The following is a 13,360-nucleotide window of genomic DNA, read 5'->3' on the forward strand; positions in this document are numbered from 1 at the left end:
CATCTTGAGGATATTAAAGGCATGGTGGTGTGGGTAAGAAAAGAAGAAAGAACGAATACAAAATGAAATAAAAAGTATTAGAATGGTGGTACTCTCAATTATCTTATTGGATATTTGGACTTGCCCAAAAATTATGAAACGTGGGTCTGGTTAGGATTTTAATCTCATTCAGCTTTGTTGATTAACCTGTTTCTACTCTTAAAATGAATTACACCATCTTGTGTCTCTACTGTATAATTTTATCAAGTAAGTGACAAATCATGCTGGCAGTGACAGTCTGCGCTGAAGTGGAATGTATAGTAAAATACGTTTTTCCTCAAATGAATTGTTGAAACCGTTAATCTTTATCTAAATGCCCATAATAACTGTTTTGTTCTGCATGGCAGTTGCGAGAAAAAAATGTCTTCCAGAGAGAACTTTGGCAGCCAATCTGCTTGTTAATAAAACCTGGAGAAACATTTGTGATTAATATAAATTACTAATTCCACTTTTAATGCCTAAACGTGACAGTGACTAATTTACACAGTTTCACTTGAGCTGCCACTGAGTATTTCAAGTGGGACTGTGGACAGAATGCTGTTGGACTGGTGTATGTTTCTCAGCACAGCTACCACAGGTGCAGTGCTGCAGATGAGGAACCCTATCTCTGGCAATCATTTCTAACCATGCTGGCTGATAGCTCTGCTTGGGCTGGGGGAAAAGGGTCAGGAGTGAAAGCTACCTAACACCTTCTCATTATAAGTTGGAAGTGGCACAATTTGTACAGATATGGGAGCTGGCTGCAGTAAACTGCATGGCTACGAGGCAGCTGTTGCTTCTGCTACCTAGTTGTCAGCAATTTTTTAATGGTGCAACAGGAGATATCTAAAATTTTTCCAATTTAAGTTTGAAACTCAGTACTACAGCAAAGAGTGCGGGCTGGAAGGTGGGCACTTAAGTGACCGTCACACAGACACTTGGTTCCTCAAAGGAAATTTTGTGATCGCATGGATTTCTCCAGCTAGACCTAGACATGACAACAGCACCATCAACGGTGCTGCATATCCATATCGAATAATATCCATATTTAGAGGCTTCAGACAACTAGTCTTAATATCTTTTTCTTATGTACTTTAAATGTGTTCTTACATGATTGTTCATTTGAAACTCCAGTAGCACTATAATTTGCCCACTTATATTCAAATGCTAACATAACAATTTAAAAAGTCTTGCAAAATACACGAAAATATAAGAAAAGAAATTGTTAAACAATAACCTACTCAGCTCACATTTGAACTATATAACACTGTCATGACCCTCACTGGAACATATATTTACTCCTGAATAAGCATGTGCTTTGCTTCTGCATTTCTCTCTGAGAAACAAATGTATTTTCTACCCTGCTGAGGCAACGATGGAGCTTGTACTGTGTTACTGCCCCCTTCACCCTCTTGATGATACTGCTTGCAGAAAGGACCTAATCAGATCCCACCTCCATGAAGCACCAATAAGAACTGTATACATAACTCCATGAACCTTATATCTCAGAGACATCTGAGGAAAAATGAGTTCATGACTTCTCTGCGCATCACCAGCCAGAAGCTGAGAGATGTTAATTCTAAGCCCTCTTCAACAGAAGAGGCTGCATTCTTTTACAGTCCCCAGGATGCCAGAGAAAGACACAATGTCTTTTTCAGCCTGAGGCTACTGTATTTCTGCTCAAGTTTTCTCCAGCTGAAATACTTGCACATTTGTACAGACAAACCCTGCTGCAGCTCCTGCTAAGGATCCTGATTTCAGTCCCTGTTCAGGGCTGTATGTTATAGAATAGCATAGCTGCATAGCTCATAGTTGAACGTCTTCCGCATAATGCTAAAATATTTGAGAGGAGTAGTCCACATGCAGTTTTAAATGCTGCAGGCATCACAATACAGGAAGAACACCTAGTATTACTAAAAACAGATCAGTCAAAAAACATGTAAGAAGAAATCCAAGCTTGTGTCTTCACAGTATTTCCACCTACAACTCTTAAAACATAGTACGTTAAGCCATTCTGGTTTTATTTTCCCTGAACACATTTTGAATACCACTAGGACTGAATTGTCAGGGCTCTTTAAATTGATTAATATACTGCCATTCTGATTACCCTTCAAATAATTAAGATCATTTCACCCCCAGAAGATCAGCAACATTAACATTATTCCCCATATCCATCATCAGGAGCCTGGTTACTTTTGTGCATAGAGGTATGGCACAAGTGAGATTCTGATACACCTGCAAGCCATTCTTAATTCCCCAAAGCAATGCTGTATCTAGCTGGCTATACCACTTGATTCCTTAAATATTAAATATCCACGATGTAAAGGGGAAGCCAGGGAGATTTCAGAGGCAGTAAAAATCTCATTTGGCCAATTATGTAGATCTCAGGATGACCTACTACTGTCCTGAGGGAAAGTGGAAACATTTGGAAGTCTGAAAAGATTTTTCTGATTTTTTTTTTCTTTTAGAATAAAGCAGTTCTATGCATTTCAGAACACACTGTAAAAAAACTAAGATACATAATTCTATGTAGTTTATATTGAATTGCCAAGAATCTTGGGACATAATAGTATCAACTGCATGTGGTCATTTTGAGCCTAGGGACTCACTCATCCACCTTGTTTGAAAAGTTTTAAATACTGGGGAATAAAAAGAAAAAAAATGAGAATTACAAAATATTCTTCTGTTTTACAGCTTCCTCTAATATCAGAGCAAAAGCTAGTTTAGGAACAAATTTACTTCTCTTAAATATGAATAATTATGAAAACATGGAGTTCAATGCTAAGTATCACCTTATGAAACAAAGACCATCAGCAGTTGTTCAGAAGGTTCAAGCATTTGTTCACGGAGGGAGCTTGTCTTTGGTTTATCAGTAGCAGGCATGCATATACTCAATTTGTATCATGACACACAGACAGTGTGAGCAGAGAAAGCGCTGCCTTGGTGAGTTAGTCTGAGGAACAGGAAGACTAACATGCTGATGACATGGAGGCAATGAAGTACAACACTGTTATTCCAAATGTCACTGGTATGTTATTTCCATTTCTGTTGGCATCTGCTCCATGTTACAAAACGCATACTTCCAATACAACAGCTCATTAAACAGGTTTCAGTTTGCTCAGAAATCAAATTAGAACAGTTACAGAGTTATAAGTCCTCACATAATTATTAATAATACTCTTCACTTCTATGAGTTCTTTCATCCAAGGAATCTACATGCTTCACCTTATTAATCTCATAACATCACAGTGAAGTACCACTGAAAAAGAGCCTCACCCACCACTGAAGTGCAGCCACCTCTGAGATGTGAAGTTGTAGCTGTTGAACATCAAAACTGATTTAAAGCAAGGAATGATGAATGGTCCATCTGTACAAAGGATTGAAAGGGCTGCATGCAATTCATTCAATTGTACTTCCAGCAGAACACTGGATTTGCATACTGAGAGGAAGTTGCAATGGGATTTTTACAAGAACTGCAAATGTTAAAAATTACTGTAATCCATAGACAGACACCAGTATTAGTAACCATTTAGTAACCACTCCTCTAAGGCAAGGAGGTCACATACAGCCTTATCAAGTTCCTAATCCTTCTTGGTGGTATAATCAATCTACCTTCCTAACCTTTGTGATTATTTAATCACATAACAATGCTCAATACCTGCTTTATTTTCCTACAGAATTAACTGGTTTTCTTCCAGCACATTAGATGAGAAGGAAAGAAGGATGGATGAAAAAAAGCTGTCCCTCACCCCTTCTATCTGTGGGCGCAGTCTCTCATTCTCCTAATGTCCAATACCAGCATTTCTATAGAAAGCAACACAAGTCACTGGTCTTCCTACAGGGGTTAAGATACAATACACTCATGAGACAGCTTTCAAAGCTACAAATGTATGGTATATCCTCCCCTCTTTTACATTTGTGCTGTTATCAGAATCTTAATGGCACCTGAATTTTTGAAGCACACAAATCCAAATCATCTTCTTTCAACTTATTATCTGAAAGACATTCATTCGCTTTGAAAAACTGAAACAATAGAGACCAGCACCTCCATGGGTTCTCTCTTCATTTTCTTATATGTATTTCTCCCAAGTCCCAAATTATTCAACAGCTTTTAACGCTCCCTTTGAGGATTTTAACAACACTACCAACGTCAAAATCTATTAGACTCTAGTGATTGTTTCTGCTTTCTTTTTACCAGGACCAGCACTTAATTCTTCTGATGCTTTCTAACAGAAACCAGTCCTTTAATCTACACATTAGGCTAAGCATGAATTCCCTTTTAAAGGTCACCTTCCTTGTCTGTCTAATGTTATCACACAGAAAAAATTTTTAAAGTACACATTTATCAAACCCTTTCAATTGCTTTGATTTCATTCAGAACATCTCGAGTGATTCTGGTAAACCAGCTATCAAAGCAGGATTCATAGAAGAGTGGCATGTCTAAGCCCACTGCTGCCAAAGTAGCATCAGTGTTTATGCTGATCAGATCTTGATTGAAAGGTTAATGTGGGACCTTACAATAAACAACGTTTCCCCCAAAGAAAAGTGCAATTAACACATTAAAAATATTTGTAAATCCTTCAGCATCCCTTAATAGTGTTCTTTAGTTAACCTTCATTTTTTAGCTTTTGGTGCAAACTGGGATGTTTGGAGAGTTCCAAATGGGAACTTCTGACCTTATGTCTTCAAAAAGAAATAAAAACATGCAAACACCAGCAGTACCTGCATTACCTAATACCTGTGGAAATGAAGACAGACAGCCTTCTTTAATGCATTGAAAGACAAGTCTTCACTTTGAAAGCAAAACATTTGCTACTTAAGTAAACCATTGTCACCAGTAGAAATAATTTTTAATACAAGTTTAGCCTAAGGAGTAACTACAGTGACTCTGCTGCCTCCCATAGATGCTGAGTACAGTATGCCAAGACTTTCTAAAGCTAAAGTCCAAACTTTGTCCCAAGACAAATCTTAGACTTTGAGTCCCAAGACTGACAGAGCCAAGGGGTAAAAATATCCCAAGCCAGGCTTCTTATAGCCTATATTTTATTGATGTGAGGAAAAACAAGAACAAAAATGATAAAAATACAAAAACAAAACAAACAACAACAAAATAACCCCCCCACACACAACAATTATGGGCTTTTTATTACAGTTAGGGGCTACTTTTCATACAATTCCAGACTGCACTCAGTTGAAAAAGAAAAATAATCTGTTTTCATGTATGGATAGCCTAGTTTTGTCCATGCATATTGGTCAAGAACGCAAATAAAGATTTAGCCAAGGACTTTGTAAGACAACTAGCACTGGAAATCTACAGATGACTACCTGCCCTAATAATCATATAGACAAGTTAAACAAATGGGTATTTGCAAGAGATGCACAACATTTATCATAACTACAAACAGAACAGAAACCCCCAGTAATAAAGTATTGCTACTAAAATGGAAACTATTTTCTTCCCCACAACTGAAAAGATTCTCTGAAGAAGAATCAGTACTAGCTGCATCAATGAACATGAAGGAGCTATTCTTTGTTACATAAAAGCAGCTTTAAAGTCAGGCTGACAGTGTCTTCACATTTACGTTGGTAAATGCACAGATAAAACGTCTACCGTGCTTTCTTTGAATTTCCAAAATGGTATAAATTGCCATTTAAGCCAAGGTCAATTGGTTGGTTAAGAGATTTGACTTTACTGGACAGCTTAAAGTGAAATCATATATTCCAAGTGCTGGATGCAAGAAGGAAAAAAAAAAAAAAACGTTTAAAAACATTATTAGTTAACTATTGCTGTACTACCCCTGCTGGGATACAGTAATGAAAGTAGCTGTTGACTTCCTCAAAAAAAAAAAGGTAAGTAACCTAACTATCATGCCTAGTCATCTATGGCATCTATTAGATTGATTCTAACATTCTCCAGACTGCAACACTGGTTTCTTTATATTATCTCATTTTTCCAGAAGGAACTTCCTCACATAAATCAGACTCAAAAATTGAGAAAAACTACACTTACGCTCTCAGACAGCATCTCCTATCAGCAGACATACAGCCAGCAGTATAAGCCAGTTCTGAAAAAGCAGTATTTCCTGGTGTATATCAAGATGAAAAAAATGAGGGAAGTGTTTGGGGGAAGAGGAGGAAGTTAGGTAGAAGACAACTTTTATCAACAATTTATCTTTTCTGATAGGACAATATTACAGGTCATGGTCCTGTTTTGTGTTCCTATTACATCAATTCCATCCCATCTTACCTCTGGTACAATATATAGACATCCCTAAATTAAATAATCATTTGCAGTGAGTTGTGCCTCTGTGCATAACATTGACACCCACTAATACTAAGCTAGTGCTTGAGGAAGAGCAGTTAGCTCTATGAACCTGTTTAATATCACTCTTTGAGCACATGAAAAATATCAAAAAGCCCTGTTAGCATATGAGAGTTTAAAGATTTATCTGTAGTGTTCTCCCAGACAGCATTACAGGCAATTCAACCTTGTCTCTACAAAATCTCTAAATTCTTGCTATACTCAAACTAATCCTAAAAAAAAAAAAAAAAAAAAAGTACAGCCAAGCTGGCAATCTGGGAATCTCCTCCAAGTTCTTAGCCACAGAAAGTCTTTCTTAAGTCTGTGTTAACTTTCATAAAAAGTGGCCAGTGCCTTTCCTATGCTAACTCCTGATTTGCACAGGGATATGTATGGTTCCTTTCTTTGATTTCTAAACTTTGCCCAAAATTCTTCATTACTAACCAAAAATCCCTATCATGACCACCACTACCACCAAACAGCGATTGTTTTATGTCCTCCTCCATCTCCAGTAATTCAGAGGTTAGGGCACCTAGAAAAGTGTTTCACTACAGATCCTGCCAGAAACATCTCAGGCAGAAAGGAGACAATACAAGCTACTCAACTCAATTGTAAGATTTTTAAAATATACTCACAGCTTTAAGACAACAAGCAAGTAACATTAACCTGGCCATAAACCACTGAGTTGCACATGACAAACTGCTAAAGGATTGTAGGACAAAGTGAAGGAAAAATAATAGAGCAAATAAATACTACATGCTTAAACACATATTCTCAAAACATGACAGAAGGCAGAAAGAATAAAGTGAAATCTCAACTTAAAAGTCATCTGAGACTGCTACTGCCTCAAAAAGAATTCAGCCACAGACCTTTTACTATTAACTAACTACTTAATTGACAGGCAAAGGTAAGACAGAAAGAAGTGGAGGTATTATAAATGCTCTTGTCTACATATTGTACAGTATGTTTTTTGAGTTACAGAAGCCTCCAGAAGCATGCAGATGGTTGCAGTGAGATAGCCCAACTACCTGGCAGATGTTTGTGAAAAATGACATCAGGACTCAAACAGTCCCACAGTTTTTAGAACATGTTGAGGACACCTTCCAGCCACAGAGATTGAACAGAAGAAAAACAATTTTGTATTTGAAATTCTGAAAATTCTCTTCAGGAAAAGAAGCTACGACCAGCAGGGTGGAATGTCATTTGAATAAAAGCCCTCAGGATAAAAGAGTCAGGAATTCAGGAAAAGAAAGAATTAATGCAGAGGAACAAGGACTATGGAGAACAAAGACAAATTTTAAGAAAATCAAGGCACGAGGTAAAAGCAGCTTCCCCACAAATACATTTTATGGGCAAAAAGAATACAGGAGAGTTTGATGCTACTTAAAGAACTGTATTTAAAACTCTAATTGCAACTTTACAAATTATTTCTTAATCACAAATTTAAGAACCATTAAAAATATTTCTAACAATAATTAAATACAAATCAAAAAGATCACACTAGATTACTGTGGTCAGGAGCAGTATGGTTAAAACAAACGCTTCCTGACTGTCATAAGCTTCGTACGAAGAAATGCATGACAATAAAAGAACAGTAAAAATGACCCATGATTAAAGGTGATACAAAGAAACGGAACAAGTATTCTGAAATAAAATCAGTAAAGACACATGCATGACATAAAACCAGAAAGAACCACTAACTAAAAGGTTACACAAACAAACCACATGTAAGAAAAGATTTTTTTTTTTTTAATTAAAGGAGCTATATTTCTCAGTAAGTATGGAGAAAGAACCACTTAACATATATTCAATAAAAGTTACCGGTAAACCTGTAAACAGCTAGCAAAATCCTTCAAGATCTTGCAGGGAAGTGAACAGCAGCAAGATAGTGACAAACAACAAACCTATCTGGGTCTCTTCAGGAAAAGGGTATAGGTGTATACAAGTAATAGTAGTCAAAGTGATCAAATGACTAAATAAACAACACATGTAAAATCTTGGAGGATAAGATGATAAAAATAGCATGGATTTGTTAAGAATAAATGCTGAATTATTTGATGGAATAACTAGACTGATGGCAAAGACGAAAGCAAATGCTACAGCTTACTATTAGTACAACTTCTGACCCTATGTCTATGATACATTACTCCCAAGAAAAGAGCAATTGACTAGCTTAAATCAGGAGAGGAGCTTGGTTTGGAAATTGCTGTCAGGATTCTTCATTAATCAGTACTAGTCTAGTTCTAGCTGTGTCTTCATCTTCCGATTTCATCATCTCTGTGTACTTGCCAAACTATTACTGATACTTTATTCCATATGTACTACATTAATAAAAATAAAACACCCATAATTAAGTTAAAGTAATGAAAATGATACCCTCATTTTGAATTAGATAACATTATATATTTCATGACCTTTTTTCCCCTTCCGTGCTTTTGTGTTCATCTTCCCTTCCACAGTACCCCATCCATCTTAACCTGCAAACCCAAAGTTCTTTTCCCTTCCAAATGGCATTAAAATCACAGTTATACCACTAAGTGGTTAGCTTCTGCTTTCACTAACTAACTTTCAGTTACTGCTGTTTCAGTAATAATACACTTTTGTCTGATATCAGATTAATATACAATAACTTTAGATGACTGTCTGCTAAGAACTATGTAAAAACTGAGACTTTGTGTCATGATTTATTATTTACTTTCCCCACTATGCAGTCCCTAACTAAAAGTTAATTTCTCTCTAAATATCTAATAACATTTTTTTTCTTTCAAAAGTAAGCTCAAACAGTACTTGTTGATCACATCTGCAATGATGAATTCAGTTCTTCGATATGAATTTGACATCAGCAAGCTAGATTTTTTCTTCCATTGTATTTTTCTGGCATGACTATGCAAAGAAGGGAGGTCCAAGGTCATCTGAGCAATATACAAAGGCATTGCATAATAAAGAAAAGTGGCATTTTCAAAAATCAACAGTTCAGAAAAGACACAGTGATTGTTTTCTAATTACTGCATTTCCTGAAAATAATAGAAGCAAGAGATACAAGTCACTTTCTTAAAAGGTAAAGGGAGATGATTTTCCAAAAGCACTAAAACAACAATAATTAAGTTAAATGCCTAACCAACCACTTAATCTTTTTGTCTTCCAGAGGTCTACACTACCTGACATATTTTGTGTCCTTATATATCCTTAATATAACAGGCTACGTGGTCAGCTTTCCTCTGTCGTGGAGAGAGGGCAAAGATTTAAGATCTGATGAGGAAAGGAAACTTTCCCTGCCAGAGCACTGATTTCCTCACCATTAAGATACAGAGAGGTAGCAGAGGCAGTCTCTGCAGCCTGCACTAGAGCCTGCTGACAATTTTGATGAGGAAATAAGGAACAATGTTTCACCACCTCATTTCTTCAGCACAGACCAGTAGAAAAACATACCAGGATGGTCAACTCTCCCCAGAGAAGCTTTTTGCCTTTAATTGTTGCTATGATTCCTGTAACTGCAGCATTACCAACCTTGTTACTGTCCCCAGCACACCAAAGGCTGAAAGGGGAAAATACTTACAATAGAGAAAAGGAGGCAAAACACCTTTGTGTCTCTGAAACATGGCTAAAAGATTAATTTCAGTGAATACCAGGCCAATAAGCTACAAGTAAATGAACACCTCTTTACTGCTAATTTTTTGCTATTTTACCTTTCATTAAAAAAATAATTCCATCTAAACTCAGTTGAATATCATAAAGCTCTTCATATTTTAAAGCACTTTGGAGCAATTATTTTGAAGGGAGCCCTTGACAGTTAAATGAGTCAGTTAAATGAATGTTATAGAAGATACATAATGATTTTTAGCGAAATATTGAATCTAACCAGAAATGAGGAAAACCAGGCATAAGCACCCTGGGTGTATTTGAATAATAATGTCTTGCTTGAGAGTTCAATGGATTTTGTATATTCTAACAATGAAGCTATTAGCTAGGTAGACCAAGCTGAGGTTTCTCTCTCTTTTTTTTTCTTTACCTTCTTGTTTGATTTTAACCTTTATAAAAAATTTCTGCATCTTTTTTTTTTAATTTAGAAAATCAATGTGGATTATTTTTTTTTAATGCTTGCAGGTACTGGTGTCATCACTGTGCTACATTTTATTGCAAACACATGATGGTAAAGAGATTTCATTCCTTAGATTGAGTATGTCTGCTTGTTTTAATGATGATAATCAGAAACTAAATTAAAAACAAAACAAACAAACAAAAGCCCACAAAATCCAGTGTTTACATGGGGTCCAATATTAGAGTTTTGAGCAATACAAACCCCCTGTTTAAGTTAAGGGGAAGTTTTTGTGCATTATGAGAGTAAGACTAGGCACACACAGTACAGATTTATTTATCCTAGAACATTATCTCCATAACCCTCATTTCTTAGTTTGCTGCAAAATCTGAAATGGCATCAAGGTTTTACATGACTTCTCATCATCATATTAAAAAACATCACCATATTTAAAATTGTAAGCAATATTACTGTCGGCTATTATTATTATTATTGTGCTTCAGCACAAGAACAAGGCACTGTTCTGCTCCTGCTCAACTGCCACCCATTAGAGGATTTTGTTTGCTGGAAGAAAAATGAACGGATTGAAAACAGTCCACTAGGAATGCATTTCCCTGTAGATTTTGAAAGGAAAAGGAAAAACTTCAATGCTGAACAAATGAGGCTGAAAAACAGGGATCATACATACCGAGTTTCTCTGGTGAAATGAGGTGGAAGGTCTGTTTCACAGCAGAAAGGCCAACCACACATACAAAGGCAATATTTATTGGAACCTACAGTCTGCCTAAAGCTTTCAGCTCTCTAGCTGAACACTAAAAACTACCAAAAAAAAAACACTACTGAAACAGTCACAACCTGTTAGGAAGCAGAAGATTCAGGTCCGAAACAAACTGATGAGATGAGATCTTTGTTGGGGGATCAACCAAACAAAGCGAAGCCCCAGCGGTCTCCGAGCTCCCCCAGGTGTGGGTGCAGGAGCGGGCTGGCAGCTCAGGGCACCACTGCAGTGCTGCACAGGGCAAGGGCCATCGGCATCATCTGCCCGCCCGCGGCACCCCACATGCTCCACACTCCCTGAAACCACTGCTACGAGAACATGGCAGGATGAGAAGGAAGGGAGCAAAAGGCAACACATGGCTTGATGCTAGGAGTGCTTGCCACGGGGAATTACGGTTTTGAATACTGCTGGACATGGGCAGGTACACTGCTCAGAAACCACACAGACCTCACTTTCCCTGGATGATAAACTTTACAGAGACGAGAATACTTAAAGTGAGCAATTAAGAAAAACAGAGATAAGAATACTGAAACTAAGCAAATAAGAAAATCCATGAATTTCACACACAAGCTATTTTTCCCCATATCTGGGACGAGCTTCCACCCTTCCCTCCTCGCCTCCTCCACTTCAGTGTGTTGCAATAAACGTAGCAGCCCGTTTTGCTTTAAAAGTCAGCCACGGTTCAGCGAACAGGCTGACACGCTATTTCATGTGAGAAAAGAAGCTGTGATTTAATCTCATTTCCACTAGCTAGATTCCTAGCTAATGTATCTGGGGATAGTTAAGCCTGTGTTCACTGTAAAACATCTGCATTGGCCCTCTGCATTTCCACAGAGCATAGGTGAAAAATTAGCTAGGTTTCTTGCACTTGCTAGGCAACAACGGTAAATCTCCATATACTCACAGATGTAGAAATACTCCCGGCCTGGCCTGAACTCAAATCCTAGTGAGAAGGGCGTGAAGAGCTGGAATTTTTCTGAGAACTTCAGCGGTCCATTTGGGGAGTGTGGCCGATTGCACTCCCACCTCTTGAACCCTTTGGAGGTGTGATCGCAGGAGCTGTAGCCGTCAAAGTTCACCATGTACAGAACATAGCGTTCGGTCTTATCTTCTGGCACTGAATCTTCGTAGTGAGGGCAGAACACATCCAGGTAGTCATTGATGCACACATCGATGTGGTAGTCACCCTGCTGGAATCTGAAATCAAAGAAAGAGTTCAGACATAAGCACAGTTAATGCAGGATGACCTTGTTGCAGGATAACGTTCTCGTAAAGGGGGCATCACTAATGTAATTTCACTTCACTCCAGCCACGCACATTCACTCTCTAAACTAACCCTTAATATTCACCAGAGCTATCAGAGACTGCTTGTGCAGGACTATGGTTATATGACTTTCTGGATAAAGGTTTTGTTCCTTTTTTCTGACAAAATGAGTTGTCTCATGCTAACGCACACCAAGTTACAGACTATCTCTCCCTATGTCTTTATTGAATAAACAAAGTCTCTGCTTTTTGTTTATTTATTTATTTTTATTAAATTGGAGGGAGAAGCAAGAAGAAACAAAGAAGCCAAAACTGTATCAGCCTCCCCATACCAGTGCCTATATAAACATATACCTGTGCAGAAAAATAAGCAACCCAGGCATGCCCTTTTCTATAAATCAGGCGGTAGTCACCCCTGTGTTGAAAGCCGACTTGACTATAAGAACTTACAGTTACTGCAAGAGCACAAACAGGTTTACTCTCTTCATGATTAGCAGCAGTTTGTCAAGACGCAAAGAAAACCCTGTATTGCTTTTTAAAGATATTTGAAAAGCACTACAACTCCTTTGCCAGAAGTACATACTGGAGACGTCACTTTGCTCAGATAAAAGGATTCTGGGATACGAATTATCAGCTCTCAGCCTAAGGTGACAGGTCTGAATAAATGCCAGCTGAGAAATGCAGCGCAAGGCACCAGCACAGATGCACTTTATTATTATTACTATTACTGAGGAGTCCTCAGAGGCGTGGGATTCTTGTTTTTTTGGGGATGTGTGTGTTCTTTTTCCTTCCCTCCATGTTTCACATACGTTACTTTCCTAACGCCTGCCGTAGAATCTGGAAGAAACTATGGGAACAAATTCACTGCCTCCATGGGAGCTTATACCGTGATGGATTTAATGATTCCATAAAGCAGGTCTGTACGTCTATCAGACTCCCTGGGGCTGCCAAAGAAACCAACCAC

General features: G+C 37.7%; 1 protein-coding gene across 8 annotated transcripts in view; it reads right to left on the reverse strand.

The window, feature by feature from the left end:
• EFNA5 (ephrin A5) overlaps positions 1-13,360 on the reverse strand; it is a 213,114-nt gene that overhangs the window by 27,814 nt on the left and 171,940 nt on the right. For all 8 annotated transcript variants that reach the window (XM_066987636.1, XM_066987638.1, XM_066987632.1 and 5 more), the window contains one exon: positions 12,038-12,330. In XM_066987636.1, coding sequence (XP_066843737.1) covers positions 12,038-12,330 — 293 coding nt within the window. The remainder of the gene's footprint in view (positions 1-12,037; positions 12,331-13,360) is intronic.

This window comes from Anser cygnoides, chromosome Z (genome assembly GCF_040182565.1).
Source record: "Anser cygnoides isolate HZ-2024a breed goose chromosome Z, Taihu_goose_T2T_genome, whole genome shotgun sequence".
In the NCBI taxonomy this organism is placed as follows: Eukaryota; Metazoa; Chordata; class Aves; order Anseriformes; family Anatidae; genus Anser; species Anser cygnoides.